The sequence below is a fragment of the Pelobates fuscus genome, chromosome 1, assembly GCF_036172605.1.
Source record: "Pelobates fuscus isolate aPelFus1 chromosome 1, aPelFus1.pri, whole genome shotgun sequence".
Classification (NCBI taxonomy): domain Eukaryota; kingdom Metazoa; phylum Chordata; class Amphibia; order Anura; family Pelobatidae; genus Pelobates; species Pelobates fuscus.
The window spans coordinates 208,489,577-208,507,235 of record NC_086317.1 but is presented as its reverse complement, the minus strand read 5'-3'; the positions used below and the strand labels follow the sequence as shown (position 1 = coordinate 208,507,235).

Sequence of the window (17,659 nt, the reverse complement as noted above, 5' to 3'; positions counted from 1 at the left end):
AACAATTAGGAAAAGAAGAAATTAAATTTATTTATAATTTTAAAACATTAGTCCCCCACGGCCTCAACCTTGATTTTGAAGTTTGCCATTTTTAATGAAATCTTTTACAAAATTATCGGTGAAATACTGTTTGCTAACTATGAGTATCTACATATCACCACATTTGCCCTTGTCCGGAGAAAGTATCCTACTGCAAGTTTATGCACTTAATATTGTACATATGGGATGTCCTAGTGATTTTATGATGATTGACACTCCCACTAAGCACTCATTGTATGCATTTTTACACATTGCCATTTTATACCTTTTTTTTATTTTAATGGTCTATTAAAACTGAGATATACAAATATCCGGTGACTAGCTCACCCACTTCGTATTTATAATCATGTTTATACTACCATTTATTTTTGCCAATGGGAGTATTTTTGGCAATATCTAAGTAATACCAGCAAGCCCTTTGCACATTAGTACATAAAGAACAAATATATAGGTATGAAATGGTACACATTTGGAAGCACTTTAAGATACTGTATATAATCACTGGCTACATAAGTATTTAATTATGATATTAGGGAATGGTGATTATAACTGCAAAAAAAAATAATGCATTTCGATCCCTGACTACCCCTACCTATCCTTTGTCTCCCCTTTTCTTCTATTTTTCATTTGAGAAATATTTTGGAGTTCAACAATATTGGGACTATAATAAGAACCTAAACGAACATTGTAAATACTATCCAGAACGGAAACCAATGGCGGAGTGAAACGCAAGGATGCGTTCCAACAGACAGACACATAGGAAGTCTGCGACCATCTCCTCTATGCGTTCCAACGGTGGAACGCAAACCGGAAATACGTAAGGAACAGACGCGACCCGGAAGTAACACACTACACGAGTTAAGAAACGGATTTAAAAGAACGACAACCCCTAGGACACTAGACCAGCAACTGAGGAAGCCTCCTAGAGAGGCGAAACGCGTATTGCTACCCTATCCAAGACTAACCAGTACAGACTGTAAGGTTTTTATTTATTTTTATTATACTTGTGCACTTTATGGAATAAAGCACTTTAATTACTACTACTGCATGCCTGTGATTGCAACCAAAGGAAGACCCTGCACACACAAAGGAGGGAGTGGGACCTCTGATACCCCACAAAGCTGATGATCTGAGCCGGATATTGATTGGCTCCTTGTTTGTGAGTGCAAATTCATTGGGATCCCATTGGGAATAATACAATTGCCCCTGTCAGTACCAACGATACTGCACTATTATTTGTTCCCTTTGTTTTTTATCCTGTTATAGGAACGATACTCACACCATCTGAATTTCTACTGTTATTTATATGTAAGATATTCCGTCTAATCTTTGTTTATGTTATGTACTATTGGTGAAGGCTGAGGGGACCACACCCAGACGTTAGAGTATCTTACACACACACTTATCTCTCATTGAACACTTGCAAACCTCTATCTTTTGATACCAATTTACCTTAAAGGACCACTATAGTGCGTGGAAAACATACTCGTTTTCCTGGCACTATAGTGCCCTGAGGGTGCCCCCACCCTCAGGGCCCCCCTCCCGCCGGGCTCTGGGGAGAGTAAAGGGTTAAAACGTACCTTTATTCCAGCGCCGGGCGGGGAGCTCTCCGCCTCCGATCCTCCCTTTCGGCTGAATGCGCATGCGCGGCAAGAGCTGCGCGCACATTCAGCCTGTCTCATAGGAAAGCATTTACAATGCTCTCCTATGGACGCTTGCGTGCTCTCACTGTGATTTTCACAGTGAGAATCACGCAAGCGCCTCTAGCGGCTGTCAATGAGACAGCCACTAGAGGATTTGTGGGAAGGTTTAACCCATTAATAAACATAGCAGTTTCTTTTTTATTATGGCAATTTGCATTGCCATAATACAGACTGGGGGCTGTGGGGGCTGCAGAGCGTTTACTTACCTCTCCTGCAGCTCCTGTCAGCTCCCTCCTCCGCGCCGGTCCTTTCAGCACCTCGGTCAGCTCCCAGTGTAAGTCTCGCGAGAGCCGCGGGGTCATAGTGCGGCTCTCGCGAGACTTACAGTGTGAGCTGACAGAGGAGCTGCACGGACCGGCGTGGAGGAGAAGGGAGCTGACAGGAGCTGCAGGAGAGGTAAGTAAGAGCTCTGCAGCCCCCCCACTAAACTACCAATGCCACTGGACCACCAGGGAAGGAGAGCCCCCCTCCCTGCCATGTATCAAGCAGGGAGGGGGGACGAAAAAAAAATTAAATAAAGAAAATAATAATTAAAAAAAATATTAAAATAATAATTTAAAAATAAATAATTATATAAAGGTCAGCGTACTGCATTATATTCTGACTTGTCTAGCTCCTGTCCTCTATACATTACTGCTCTCATCTATACGATGAAGCACAGCTGAAAGCCATCATTCATCACAGAAAATCTTGCACTAAAGCCATTTCGTTTTATTGGCACTGCAGGTACAAAAAGGGGACAAGCTGGAAGACCTATTTACTAAGCAGCTCTGAAGTAACTTCCTGGTGGCAGATGGCACATCTAAATGTCAGTAGTCTAAGTTCCGATAGAGCAGAAACACATACACAAACACACACTGCATCACACACACTCACACTTCATTCATATACACACACTGCACACACTGCACTCACACACACACTGCATTCATACACACACACTGCATTCATACAAACACTGCATTCATACACACACACTGCACTCATACACACACACTGCACTCATACATACACACTGCACTCATACACACACACACTGCACTCATACACACACCCTGCACTCATACACACACACTGCACTCACACTGCACTCATACACACACACACTGCACTCATACACACACACACTGCACTCACACACACACACTGCACTCATACACACACACTGCATTCATACACACACACTGCACTCATACACACACACTGCATTCATACACACACTGCATTAATTATATACACACACTGTAAATAAATATTCAATTAACATAATTTTTTTAGGATCTAATTTTATTTAGAAATTTACCAGTAGCTGCTGCATTTCCCACCCTAGTCTTATACTCGAGTCAAAGAGTTTTCCCAGTTTTTTTAGGTAAAATTAGGGGCCTGGCTTATATTCGGGTTGGCTTATACTCGAGTATATACGGTAACCTCCCCCTGTCCCCTTTTACATGTTAATTTTGAATACATTTTGTAGATTATTATTATTTTTTTTAAATTATCAAATGCTTTATTAAAGTTTTGTAACGGCATATAGTCATAGCATAAGTGAGACTCTGAGGTCTCCCTATCAGGAGGTGACAATGTGGCTTCGCAGGGCCTATCAACTGAAAGCATTTAACGGCAGTTAAGCGAGTGTCAACATCATAGCATGCAACTATTCAGGTCACATGGAGTAAGTATGTGTTTTGCTGGTTTGGTGGGTTTTAGAGAGGAAAGAATTAGTGCGATGAGATGAGTGTGTAATGGTGTGTGACCCGTTTTAGTTTGCGTTTTGGTAGCCTTGTATAAGCATTTGCTTCGTGAAGGTCTCTTGGTGTTGAGGATTTTCCTATACCATGTTGTCTTGTCCCTAGTGTTGTTGTCCCTGCTATCGAAATAGTGTAAGGTTTATGTTGAATGTGTTGACTTGTGATGTCCAATTCGCTCTGCGTGGTTTTTGGGAGCGTGGCGTGTGAGTTTCGTTCTTTGGAGCGGGTTTTGTTGAGTTCAGCTTTTTGTGGTTTCTGGAGCGCCTGTGGGGCGCTATCCACTGCGTGTTAGCTTGCAGTTTCTTCGGTTTGATGTGTTGTGGGTACCCGTCTCGTGTTTTTCCCCCCTCCCTTTTTTGTTTGTGTTGTGGGGTGTTAGGGTGGATGGTAAGTGTGGTATCATATGGCTTTAGCGGGGGTTGAGAGCGCCAGAGCTATTAGAGTGGTTGGTTAGAGCTGTGTAAAGTTAGGTCAGTGGGGGGGGGGAGCAGGGAAAGGGAGGGGGGGGTGGGTAAGGGAAGGTACCTGAGCTACTTCCCAAGGGGCAGGTGGTCCTGCTCTTCACCGTGGGCGTCCCTTATAGGGATGCGGGGAGGCCTTCCAATCCTGCTCCTTGCTTATCTCTTATGGTCTTGTGCTCTCCCTCGCCTCTGCCATCCGTCTCGCCACATAGACCAACCATGGTCGCCATCTATCCGTGTGTCTCTCCTCCGTACCCATTAGTGTGGCCTGCACCGATTCTGCGGTGTATATCCCATCTACTTTTTCCGGCCACTGTGTTATTGTAGGGATTTTAGTTTGTTTCCAGTGTTGCGGGATCAGGGCTTTGGCTGCATTCAGGAGGTGTCGGAGTATGGATTTTCGGTATGTTCCAATAGGGATTGGTGTGGAGTGCAGCAGGGCTAGTTCTTTATCGAATTCTCCTGTGTCACCCAGTATTTCCTTGATCCCAGTATGTTGTGATGTGTGGACAATCCCACCATATGTGTGTTATAGTTCCTGGGCCTGTTCCACACCTCCAACACTCGTTTGGTGTCATTGGGAAGATTCTGTGTAGATTGTCGGGTGTTTTGTACCACTGTGCTTGTAGTTTGAAGTTAGTTTCCTGGTAATAGGTGCTGGACAAGCTTTTATGGTGTAGGATCAGTATTTTTTCCCATTGGGCCTCGGTGAATGTCTTCTCCAGCAGTCGCTCCCAGCTTCTCCTGTAGGTGTTTTTGGTGTCGAGATGTCCAACTAGGAGATGTTGGTAGAGGAGGGAGAGGGCTTTGTCAAGAGTCGTTTTGTTGTCGCAGAGGCCTTCGAACCATGTTAGGTCTCGATGTAGTGTATCTCTGTTTGGAAGTGATCAGTAGAAATTTTGGAGTTGTGCGTAGCGGAATGTTTGTATGATCGACGGTGGAGAGTCGTCCGTCAGTTCTCTTAGTGGTTTCAGGTCCGCGTTGGCCAGCATTTTGTGTATGGGGATGTGGTCTCCCTCATCGATGAAGTCCCATGCTTGTGGGGGTACTGTCACGTATTCATCCGCTTATGAATAGAGGAAAAGTTGTGCCGAGCAGCAACCTAATCCACAGAAGGGTTAATGCTGAGCAACAATTATGCAAATAAAGCCTGGTAACTGACTTTGGGGTCAAAGGCCGGTTACAGATCTAGAGGAGGGGTATTTAGGCCCAGTTCTCATCCTGCTCAGTGCCCTGTAGTGGTTTCCCTTGTTGTTGTCCGAGAGCGCGTTCCTGTTTATACAGGGAGTGCAGAATTATTAGGCAAGTTGTATTTTTGAGGATTAATTTTATTATTGAACAACAACCATGTTCTCAATGAACCCAAAAAACTCATTAATATCAAAGCTGAATAGTTTTGGAAGTAGTTTTTAGTTTGTTTTTAGTTATAGCTATTTTAGGGGGATATCTGTGTGTGCAGGTGACTATTACTGTGCATAATTATTAGGCAACTTAACAAAAAACAAATATATACCCATTTCAATTATTTATTTTTACCAGTGAAACCAATATAACATCTCAACATTCACAAATATACATTTCTGACATTCAAAAACATAACAAAAACAAATCAGTGACCAATATAGCCACCTTTCTTTGCAAGGACACTCAAAAGCCTGCCATCCATGGATTCTGTCAGTGTTTTGATCTGTTCACCATCAACATTGCATGCAGCAGCAACCACAGCCTCCCAGACACTGTTCAGAGAGGTGTACTGTTTTCCCTCCTTGTAAATCTCACATTTGATGATGGACCACAGGTTCTCAATGGGGTTCAGATCAGGTGAACAAGGAGGCCATGTTATTAGATTTTCTTCTTTTATACCCTTTCTTGCCAGCCACGCTGTGGAGTACTTGGACGCGTGTGATGGAGCATTGTCCTGCATGAAAATCATGTTTTTCTTGAAGGATGCAGACTTCTTCCTGTACCACTGCTTGAAGAAGGTGTCTTCCAGAAACTGGCAGTAGGACTGGGAGTTGAGCTTGACTCCATCCTCAACCCGAAAAGGCCCCACAAGCTCATCTTTGATGATACCATCCCAAACCAGTACTCCACCTCCACCTTGCTGGCGTCTGAGTCGGACTGGAGCTCTCTGCCCTTTACCAATCCAGCCACGGGCCCATCCATCTGGCCCATCAAGACTCACTCTCATTTCATCAGTCCAATAAAACCTTAGAAAAATTAGTCTTGAGATATTTCTTGGCCCAGTCTTGACGTTTCAGCTTGTGTGTCTTGTTCAGTGGTGGTCGTCTTTCAGCCTTTCTTACCTTGGCCATGTCTCTGAGTATTGCACACCTTGTGCTTTTGGGCACTTCAGTGATGTTGCAGCTCTGAAATATGGCCAAACTGGTGGCAAGTGGCATCTTGGCAGCTGCACGCTTGACTTTTCTCAGTTCATGGGCAGTTATTTTGCGCCTTGGTTTTTCCACCCGCTTCTTGCGACCCTGTTGACTATTTTGAATGAAACGCTTGATTGTTCGATGATCACGCTTCAGAAGCTTTGCAATTTTAAGAGTGCTGCATCCCTCTGCAAGATATCTCACTATTTTTGACTTTTCTGAGCCTGTCAAGTCCTTCTTTTGACCCATTTTGCAAAAGGAAAGGAAGTTGCCTAATAATTATGCACACCTGATATAGGGTGTTGATGTCATTAGACCACACCCCTTCTCATTACAGAGATGCACATCACCTAATATGCTTAATTGGTAGTAGGCTTTCGAGCCTATACAGCTTGGAGTAAGACAACATGCATAAAGAGGATGATGTGGTCAAAATACTAATTTGCCTAATAATTCTGCACTCCCTGTAGTTTTCTACCTGGTTTTTGACTTTGGCTTTGTTTATTGACTTCTCTATGTTCTGGTATCCTGACTCCTGGCTTTCCTCATCGCTGCGTCCCTTTCTGTGTTCCCTGACCTCGGCTAGTATTTTTGACTATTCTATGTACGTTAAATCCGGCCATTCTAAGGACCGGTAATACGTTACTTATTTGTCATCCGTGCTATACAGTTCTACATGCTGGATCAAACAGTAATCCTGACAGCTACTCCCTCTCCTATTTTGGGGTTGTGCTGTACTTGAATCAGTGGGCTCGGCGTTGGGGACACTTGGGTGGCTCCTCTGAGGCGGTCCCAAACCCTCAACGTGTGAGCTACTGTAGAGTCTGGGTCTAGTGTGGTTGGCGTTGAGCTACCCGTGTTCCACACCCTCAGAATCAGGGTTGGGTGAAGGTGTCCCTTGTCTAGTGTAACCCATTGTTTGTAATTTGGGTGTGCGTGCCAATCTAGAAACCTCTGTAGGATAGCCGCTTGATGGTATTTGCGCATGTCTGGGAAAGCCAAGCCCCCCCAGGGTCTCGAGAGGCATAGGAGATCGTGGCGGAGTTGCGTCTGGTGTCCGTTCCAAACATTGCGGATCATGGCGGTACGTAACGACGAGAAGAAAGCTGCTGGCAGGGCCAGGGGTATTGTTTGGTACAAGTAGAGTATTCTAGGCAATACATTCATCTTTAGCACCGCGATTCTACCGAACCAGGATATATGGGGATACATCCATTTCTTCAGGTCTTGTTGAATTAGTTGGAGAAGGGGCTGGTAATTCACCTGGTATAGTTCTAACATGTCTGCGGTGAGGGCTATTCCAAGGTAGCGCATGTGGGACGAACACCAGCGGAAGGGGTATTGGCATTTCAGGGCTTCAGCTTCTGGTGTAGGTACCGTGAGGTTTAGTACTTCGCATTTTGTCATATTTATTTTAAAATTTGACAGGTGTCCGTATTCCTCAAGTAATGTCATCAGGCCGGGTAGTGTGTTCTCCGGGTTGGAGATATAGAATAGGAGGTCGTCCGCGTAGGCGGCTACTTTGTGTGTTGAGGCCTGCAACAGGAAACCCTGTATGTCCTCCGACTGCCATACTGCCTCTAGAAAAGGCTCCAAGGAGAGTGCGGAAAGCATGGGGGAGAGTGGGCAGCCCTGTCTCGTACCATTCCGTATCTGGAATGAGTCTGTGAGTGCTCCGTTAACCCTAACCTTTGCGTTTAGGCCGTTGTATAGTTCTTTAATCCATAGCATCATGTGGTCCCCCAGGCCCATTTCCCTCCGTATGCTCATAAGGAAGGACCAGTTAACACGGTCGAATCCGTGGACAGGAGGAGGGTCTGAATCTTGTTTTGTAGTGCTAGGTGGTGGATAGAAAGGGTTCGTAGGGTGCTATCCCCGGCCTCTCTCCCGGGTATAAATCCGGTTTGGTCTGGGTGGACGAGTTTCAGCAGTAGGGGACCTAATCTGTTGGAGAGTATTTTTTGAGAAGTTTCACGTCTACGTTATGAAAATATACTGTTTCCTGCAATCTGCAGAGATTGATTATACTCCCCTGAACAAATACAATAAGCTATAGTTGTCCTCGTACCTTTAGTGTCCCTTTATACTTTATCTGGCAGTGTTGCGCAGGGGGGAGCAGGGGATGTCTTCGAGAATGATTTGAATGTCAAGTGCCTTTAGGCACAGAATTCTATTCTCAATACATCATTTATTAAAGGAACACTCCCACTGTAGTGTTAATGGACTACTGATGCCAGAGAGTTGGAAACTTAGCTCAATGACCGAGAGTGATTAACTAGCCACCATAGAAATAAAGTTCAATGTAATCTGCTGCACCTATGAGTGTGTTTCAAAAGTACCAAAGCACTAAATATGCCAGTAATTTATATAAATGGTGTTATAAGTATGTTTGTTTAATCACCTTGTGTAAATAAAAATGTTCCACTTGTGAATATTATTTCAATCTGTCAAGCCATAGGGCACCCCAGGCAAGTAAAATTCAGAGGGAGGTTTTACTTGAGTGGAGAGTATGCTTCCTACAATTAGGAGCTGCTGCCACGGTTTATGTGATTTGGCATTTCCTGGCATCTTAAAGGAGTATGAGTTTGTGCATATGTTAGGAAGAAAGATCTTGACCACACATGAGATGTAAGATATAAATAACACTAGTAGTTTTTAGGATTAAAGTCATTGAAATTCTTTATTTTTCCATCTCCCCAGGTGTATACATTCATTAGAGGTGGGGGTGGCAGCGTATAGAAGTAAAGTTGGGAGTACTTTGTCGAAGCAGTATCAGGAGGATGCCTACCTAGTCACCCATGATATCAGCATGATGCGGCTAATAGAGACTTTCCTGGAGAACACTCCTCAACTCATCCTGCTCTTATATATTATGTTACAGAGAGGGATAATACAAACCTTTCAGTGTGAGTATGCAATTTATAAGCTTGACAAGAAGTTTGGGACTGTCTTTTAGTGTTTAATAAATAGAAAATATGTATATGTTTATTTTCCACATAATCATTGTTTGTTGGTGTTTTTAAAATAATGAAAAACACAAATATTGCCAAAGCCAATTCAATCCAGTTGCAGTTTCAGCAGTATTGGCGCAGTATAGTTTTTACTAGCTTGCAGTCACGTCATTCTGGATCCAAACCAAAATATACATATATATATCATTTATTTATACACTATCACATGCCTCATAATATATGTTTTCATATCATATAGCATATCATAAATTTGTTCTGGTTGGATCCATTGATCCCTTAAGATTCTAATGTAAAATAGGTGCAAAATTATACAACCATTTGTTTTTGTTTGTTTTTCTTCTAGATTTGGGCATTTCTGTGTCGTTTATTTCAATTAGCTGGGCGATTTTAGACTACCACCAGTCATTGAGATTCTTTTTGAAAGATAAGCAGAAGTTGGACTTCCTCTCTTCACTTGTCTACTTCTTATGGAACATTCTTCTAATTTTTTCTCGTATTATATGCATCACACTCTTTACATCCGTCTTCCACTTATGGATTACACTGCACTATTTTCTCCTTTGGGCTGTTTTCTTTCTTTGGGCAGGACTGCAAAAGACAGACTTTATGAAGCACACACTCTTTGAATATTTCTACAGAGCTATTGTTGCAGGAGTCCTGTACTTTTCCTGGTTTAACATCTCTGAAGGAAAAACAATCTACAGATGCATTTTCTACTATGTATTCATCATGTCAGACAATACAATACTGCTCCTTTCGTGGAAATACTTAGGATACTCAACTGTTTTAGATGCGTATGAACTTACTATTTTCTTGGTTGTTGGGCTAGCGTTATTTATAGGGCTTGCAGTGAGAGTGCTTTATTACGTATACTTGCATCCCAATGTTAGCACTGACACTAAAGAGTGCTATGATGAACCAGATGGCAGTAGAAATGGAGAAATAAGCAACAAAAGCCTGCTTGTATATAAAGTGCCTGCAGCCCCCAAACATCCCAGAATGCTACAGACGTGGAAGCAGATGTTTTTGGAAATGGAACTAACCCGTGGTGCCACTTTGTGCCAAGGTGGCCATACATGGTAAAGATGTTATGTCTTTGTGCTGTAAATTCACTGAACTAAAGCTAAATAATAGAGTTTGGTACATTAGTCATTTAATTTTAAGCCCCAGAAACTGTTTGGCTCTTACTAAAAGTGTCTTTTAGACAACAATCTTCTATTGGTTAACTGGTGAGACAACTCCAAGATGTCAACCATAAATATACATGTGGTGTTTAATATTTTTATAGGATAAGTGATAGACCTCATGATTAACAAAATTATTTATTTAAAAAGCTTAAGACTAACAGCGTAACTCTGCCAAGTACATATTAATCAGTGTACCAATTGTTTACTAGTTTTATTGTTCGCAAGACTGGCTGACAGCCTTCAGGCCGCCCAACTGAGAGCTGACCATGCAGAAAGAGCACCGTTGAGGACCTCTCTGCATAGTCTTTGTGTCGTCAGCACAGCATGAGCATGCCTAATAATGTGTTGGCTGAGGTCAGTGTCCTAGATGCAGAACGCCAGTGAACAAAATCTGGATAGTGAGACAGGAAATCTGTGCTGTCCTGCCTAACTGAGACAATTGAAAGGCCTGTAGCTAGATGCAGCTTTTCCTGTCTTCTGGCTTCCCGTCTTTCCATTACTAGTCACTACAGTTTTGTGACTTAGTTACAGAAAGCAATGGAATTGTAATTTTTTAATATATTATCTGCTGTGAAATAGTACTATTCTGTACACACACACACACACACTTCTCTCACTTATGACCAAATAATGAATAATCAGCAGACAAGGTATTAGTACATAATGTATCTGTTTAGTTTTATGCAAGAGCTGGGTTTATTCTCTAAAAACAAATTGTAATGAATAAAAAGTCAACTTACAACATTTAACGCTTAAATAGCCAAGCTGGTGCTGTAGCTGTGTTTTGCAATGCATAATTAGCACAAGTCCATTGCACCATGGCTCCAACATGTTATATCCTGCAGTTAAGAGGAAGCTTTCTGTTAAACAGCCTGGATGCTATATTTAATGAGTCATTCTTTTAACAGCCTGTGCATATAATTCTCAGTATATAAAAATTAATGGTGAAGTTAACCAATGACACTGCCTAAACAATTTCTGCCTTACTAGAGTTACGAGTTGTTTGAAATCATGCACAGACACAAAACACATGCTTACTAAAACGCCCATAGAAGCCCATAAAATGACTAGAAACGGCTAAGATACATCAGCTATATTTCCTAATTGAAAAAGACATCAGCAGAGTAGGAAAAGAAACCGGGTGTTTGCTACAGTCGAAGAGTATGTTTATATATTTTTGATCATATTATCTCTATAATATATAAAAAAATATGGGGAGTAAATTTGCCTTTCCTTCTATTATATTTATATAAATGGAGATATTTGGCAACTTGGCAAGGTTCTTTACTAAAGTGTCAATTGTTGGGAATTTAAAGTGAATTAAAAATACATTTCAAATTTTTGGTCAAAATAGCCAATTTGAAAACAAAATGTCAACTCTAGTTTGAAGGCTTTGGCCCAAATTTTCAAATTCTCTTTTAATTCACACTTTAGTAAAAACCCTTTGAAAGTTGTGGTCTTCTAAATCTTCTGAATGTAGTATTTAATATTCCTATGGCATTCTATGCACTAGTAGAGGCTCACTTTCAGGCCTAGCTTTGACACTGGGTTTTGCCTTCAGAACAAACTGATTGCTGCTAATAGACAATCTCAGCATACACAAAAGTGAATGTTTGTTTACAAATCATGCCAATGATGCTAGTAGAACCAATGCCCGGAGCCCATCTCTAGTTTTTGCTTCCGGTCTGTTTCTAACTCTTTAACATTTAAAAAAATATGTTACGAAAGCCACATGAAGACATCAAATAGCAATTACATTGAATTGGTGGATATTTCTCCTACAATTAAATTCTTATGTGTCTGTCCGGATTCCAGGATCTCTTAGTGTCCCTTGGTCACCTCTTCTCTAATTCTCCGCTGGTCCTGGATTCAGCTACAGCATACAGTGTAAAGTTTCCCCAATATAGTGGACGCAACCAGTCGTATTGGGTAAAAGCAGCAATCTCAACTATATTAGGCCACACTCGGCGTCTTATGCAGTGCCCCCAGCATGCGGTTTCTAATACAAAATCACCGGTGTTTCCTTCCCACAAGCCATTGTGTTTAAGAGATAATTGAGCTCCAATTAAGCTAATCAAGTTATCTCTCAAATAGGAAAACGTTCATACAATTTTTACACATCACAACAGCATCGGAACCCCACAAAAATTATATTCCCAAATAGCCCAGATCTGAGCACACAACATATCCAAAAAGCGCCCAGGTCAGTTTGGTAAACTGGCTGCCTTAAACTGGCAGCCTTGACAATTTCAAAAGGGGTTAATTTGATTTCTTGGGAGGTCAGAGCCTACAACCCAAATTCCTGTTTAAAGCTGAGAGCCCAGCAGAGCCACTCTGCAAGGTGTGAGAAGTCACACATAAGTGGCCTGGAAGTCTGGCTTCAGCACAAACTAACTCTCTAATTTGCCATATGTCCTGATTTCCTCCCAGATAAGGAGTCTTTTGATATGAACAAGCCTTGTGTTCCAATATCATATCCAAAAGAAACAATACCTATCCACAGATTTATCATATTTAGAATGAGACAAGTACAATCTTCCAATCAAGCCTTAACATGATTTGCGAACAAGTGGACCCCACAGAATCCATATATCATTTAAAGTCTGTGACCGGGCCCATAGTCTGTGGGCAGGAGGCTAGCTGTTATGCCTCTAAAGCAGGCTGTGGCACGGGAGCTTCCGTGACCGTGTCTTTTTACATATATAAAGAATGTGTATCATGCCAGGATATGCTGCTTAATTTTCACAAATGAATGTATTTTATGTGTAGGTTAGATGACTCTAGAGCAGGGTTAGGCAACCTTCGGCAATCCAGATTTGTGTTTCTAAAAATAACTGCAATGTTTTACATTACAGCTTTAAAATGATAGCACCACTGCACCCAAACCACTTCATTGACAGAAAGTGGTCTGGGTGACTATAGTGGTCCCTTAAGGCTGGCATTAGATTCACCAATCAACATGCTGCTAGGGGAAGACAGGCCTATTTACAGGCAACCACAGCCTCCAATGAGCCATAAGTCATCAAAATTCTCTTTTGTTTTTTTTAATGTAAGTTGAATATGTGTAATGCTGTGTACATAGATTCCAATTGTTCATATTTTGATATTTAACAATGAAACCCCCACCACAACTCTCTGTTCTATCACAGGTGATGGAGGTCTCTATCCTGTACAATCAATTATGGGGACTAAATAGACAAATATTCATAGTTTTATGAATTCACTGCTAAAAATGTTTATATAGAAGTATATTATATATAATATTGCTATTTCTACAGTATTGATCAAATTCTCACACAAACACAAAAAGGTTATTTTTGTAAAATATAAAAACTATATATTGTAATTTATGTTATTTATGCACACCATACCTGCACGCAGGGGTGGCAAAATATATAAAGACAAGATACACAAAGAACTCAAAGTTATAGTTTCCTTAGGGGACACCAGAAGGACCGACTCAGTCTGTATTCTGAGCACTCTGCCTGGCAATAATGAGGAGAGTTGAAAGCCTATTGTCAGCACTAGGGCATATTATATACATCATAACCCATCAGATTCCTCACCCCTTACTTATCTGTTGAGAAAATATGTATCCTAGGATGTATTTTAGGATGTTACATAAACACTTGTTTATATAACATCCTAGGATACATATTTTCTCAACAGATAAGTAAGGGGTGAGGTATCTGATGAGTTCCCACTATTAACTTATAATATAATATAGGACTTGACCCCTGCTGCTGTTCTAAAAAACAGAACTGAAAACAATTACATTTAGCCCATTTATTTTTTTTATCTATCTATTTATCTATCTATCTGAGATTTACTCTATTTATTTTGTATTTCAGAAAATGTATCTTTTCTAATTCTTGACATAACTAATAGTTTATTAGGTGTTGGTATTTTTAATATTTAGGGATTATTGTGTCTCAAGAGAATAAAAACTACACTTTTCACTTCCTTGGGCCTTTTGCAAATGTTTTCGTTTTTTCAGCCACATGTCCTGTTACTCTTTCAGCTGTCAGAACATATCCTCTGACACTAAACATGTGGAGTAAATAAGAGAGCAGAAAGGTTAACAGAATTCAAGACAAAAAAAAGTATTTCCTCAAGCAAGGCAAGGCAAGCCAGATTTTAAAGGGGACACGTGGACACGTGCTTGCATGATTTGTACAAACTGAGCAGTAACAAACCATAACATCATGTTCAAAATGTATCTATGTTGTATAGCTTTAGCTAAAATGTATTTTTATTATATTACTGCTATTAATAAAGTTAAGTTTTACATTAGTAATTTGTTTACTGGCATGTTTCATTCTAAGTTATTCAAACAGTGTGTGTTTTTTCTTTTTTAAATATTTGTTGTTTTTTTTTGTTTTTTTTTATACCAAGCTAACAATTGCATTTACAATATCCAAAATAGAAGAGTGAGTTTGTGCAATATAATCTTTTATGTTCAATGACTATATGTAACATACACTGCCAATGAAACCAATGTAGAAACATACATTAATATACTTAAAGGAACACAAAAGGCACCCAGACCACTTCAGCCCATCAAAATCAGCACTGGACCCAGGTAAGTGACAGGGGGGGGGGGGGGGGGGGCAGTTTTCCTGGCAATATAGTTTCCCTTTGAATTGAAGTTTTATCAGTTTTAGACCTTTAGAAAAATAAAGTCTAAGTTCAAGCAAAATTGTAATTTAAGTATATTTATGTATGGTTTTACACTGATTGTATTGGTTTTGCATGTTATTTATAGTCACTGCACATAAAAGAGAGGTATTGCACAAACTCACTCTGGGGAAAACACTATGTGAGACACTGCATTTGACAATGCACTAAACTGTACCTACTTGTAATAAGCACCATTAGCTCCCTTTTTTTTTTTTTTTTTTTTTTAGTTTTTTTTATTGAATTGCATTTAGTTTACTTCCAGTTGAAATAAAGTATACATTACAACTTTAGACATTATTCCTTGATTTACTTGATTTTGTATGAATAGACAGAAGTCTATGAAAATGGTCACATCTGACCAGAATGGCAATTCTGATATTTTCTAAAGATTTCATCGGCCAGAATTTGCCCAACCTGGCTAAATCTGCACCAACCAACTAAATGCATTTGGTGTCCAGATTAAAATCAGTGCTTTTTGCATCCAAAGTATATACAGTGAAGTGGTCTGGGTGTATTGGACATGTCGATTTAACCCTTCAATTTAGACCATTGCCATTTTTTAGGAACAACAATATTTACATTGAAAGGTTAAATATAATTATTGTGGCTGTCTTCCTGGCAGCCATTGGTGGCGCTTTCACCTCCAGAATTCAGTCAAGCTCGGTTTTGCAATTAAATGATGCTCATAGCGATATTTCATTAGAGGACTGTGGCGTTTGGCCGTACATGTTTACTTACACCGATGCTCCTCTATAAGAGGCGGCTGTAGCGAAGGAGTCTTGGGACTAGAAACAAGGTAAGTAAACTTAATTTAACTTAATTTTTACTTGCAAAAAGGGGTGGACAGTACTTTTAGTTAAAGTAGGGAACCTATAGTCCTGAACAAAACAAAACAGAGATTTTTGGGACAATAGGCTCCTTTTAGTCATGTGGTGCTAAAAAAAAATGTGGGGCTCCGTGGATGGTGGGTCAGTTCTGCAAATATATATATACTATTGCTCCCAGTGGCTAGAGGTCCCTAATCCTCTAGCCACCTTCCCCCTGACCTTCCTGGGTACCCAGTCACTTGTCTTTAGTGCCAGTACTGTTTTGTATGCTGTCACCCACTGCATGGCAGATGGGTGTAAAGAAAGGTTTTAAATGCTCCTTGTAATAATATGGAAGTCATATTGACCCCCATAGGTTTTTCTTCTTTAAATTTACACATATTTCAAAAACAATTCTTTATTTAAATGAAATGATCGTGAAGATAAGCATGATATATTAGGTACAGAGACCACTGTAGTATGCCAATAGAATGAGTTTGACAATAGAAATATTGTGCATCTTAAGAATTTACAGTAAATACAATTCATTGTGGATCGTGGAAAAGGTCTACGACCTTTTATCTATTCAACACCTATTGGTCATATATTCCCTCCATGAATCCCATACTTCGGAAAAGGAGGAGTAAGAATGTCTATCTTTGGAGGTTAGTTTATCCATCAATTTTAAATTTAAATTTTGGATATAAAAGGGTGCCTCTCTCTTCAGCCATCTAGCCGCTAAAACCCTCCTAGCTGCCATAGTTATCAGATTAAATTAGTTTTGACAACATAATATATACAATCTACAATGAAAATATCAAAAATAGTGTAATACAATGAAACACCATCTACTTAAAAGTGGACGATTGCCCTCACAAAAGTAAGCTACTAGTGGTCAAAGCAAAACACTCGCTGCATCAGAAATCTTCAAATCCCCAAATTCTCAGCAACGTGTAAGAGAATAAAGTGACAAATAAAGTGCAGACTTGTATGATATAAAACCATAAATTATAATAATATTGCACTCATAATTGTCAGAAAAGTAAAGGCAGATCAAAAGCAAACTTGTGTAGAATCCATTGAAAAGAGCTTCACCTCCTTTGGATTCCAGTACGCCAGATTATTCCCATAGAAAGTAAACAACTAAATTAGTTAAAATAAGTATCCCTATGTGTTTTGTCTGCCAACTTGCAGACAGGTGTTTCCGAATCAGTTAGTGGTGTATAATCTACTATTGCCCGCCTTTTAAAAATCCCTCTGGGGCGGAGCTTGCTAATCAACCTGACTGGACGCCATTTCTCTCAACTCCTGAACTACCAAGCTAATCTTCATGATATCTAATTTTCTGGCACACATCCAGCCTCACAAACTTCCTAATCAGCATCAGCTCAACAAGCTGCATCGGTAGATGCCTTTCTTTCAATGCCAAAAGCTGCACAAACAGAAACGCAAATCCAGGGCCTACCCCACTCCTGGGCCTCGAGGAATTCTGAAATCCAGCAGATAGAGTTGGGATTCCTCCCTCTCCTGCACCGCCTGAATCAACGGCTCATATGCCAGCCATGGGGAGTCGATCCCAAAAACCTATGGCTGAAGGCCGAGACATCAGATCAATGCAGCGAAGGCTGGTACAACACAAATCTGCACCCGCAGAGGACACACAGGCCGCACACCATGCTTCAGCC

General features: G+C 40.6%; 1 protein-coding gene across 1 annotated transcript in view; it reads left to right on the top strand.

Moving 5' to 3' along the window:
- The window catches only part of XKR8 (XK related 8), a 36,426-nt gene extending 25,342 nt beyond the window's left edge, over positions 1-11,084 (top strand). The window contains exons 2-3 of the mRNA XM_063444459.1: positions 9,030-9,235; positions 9,645-11,084. Coding sequence (XP_063300529.1) covers positions 9,030-9,235; positions 9,645-10,384 — 946 coding nt within the window. The 3' untranslated portion in view covers positions 10,385-11,084. The remainder of the gene's footprint in view (positions 1-9,029; positions 9,236-9,644) is intronic.
- Positions 11,085-17,659: the final 6,575 nt, after the last annotated feature.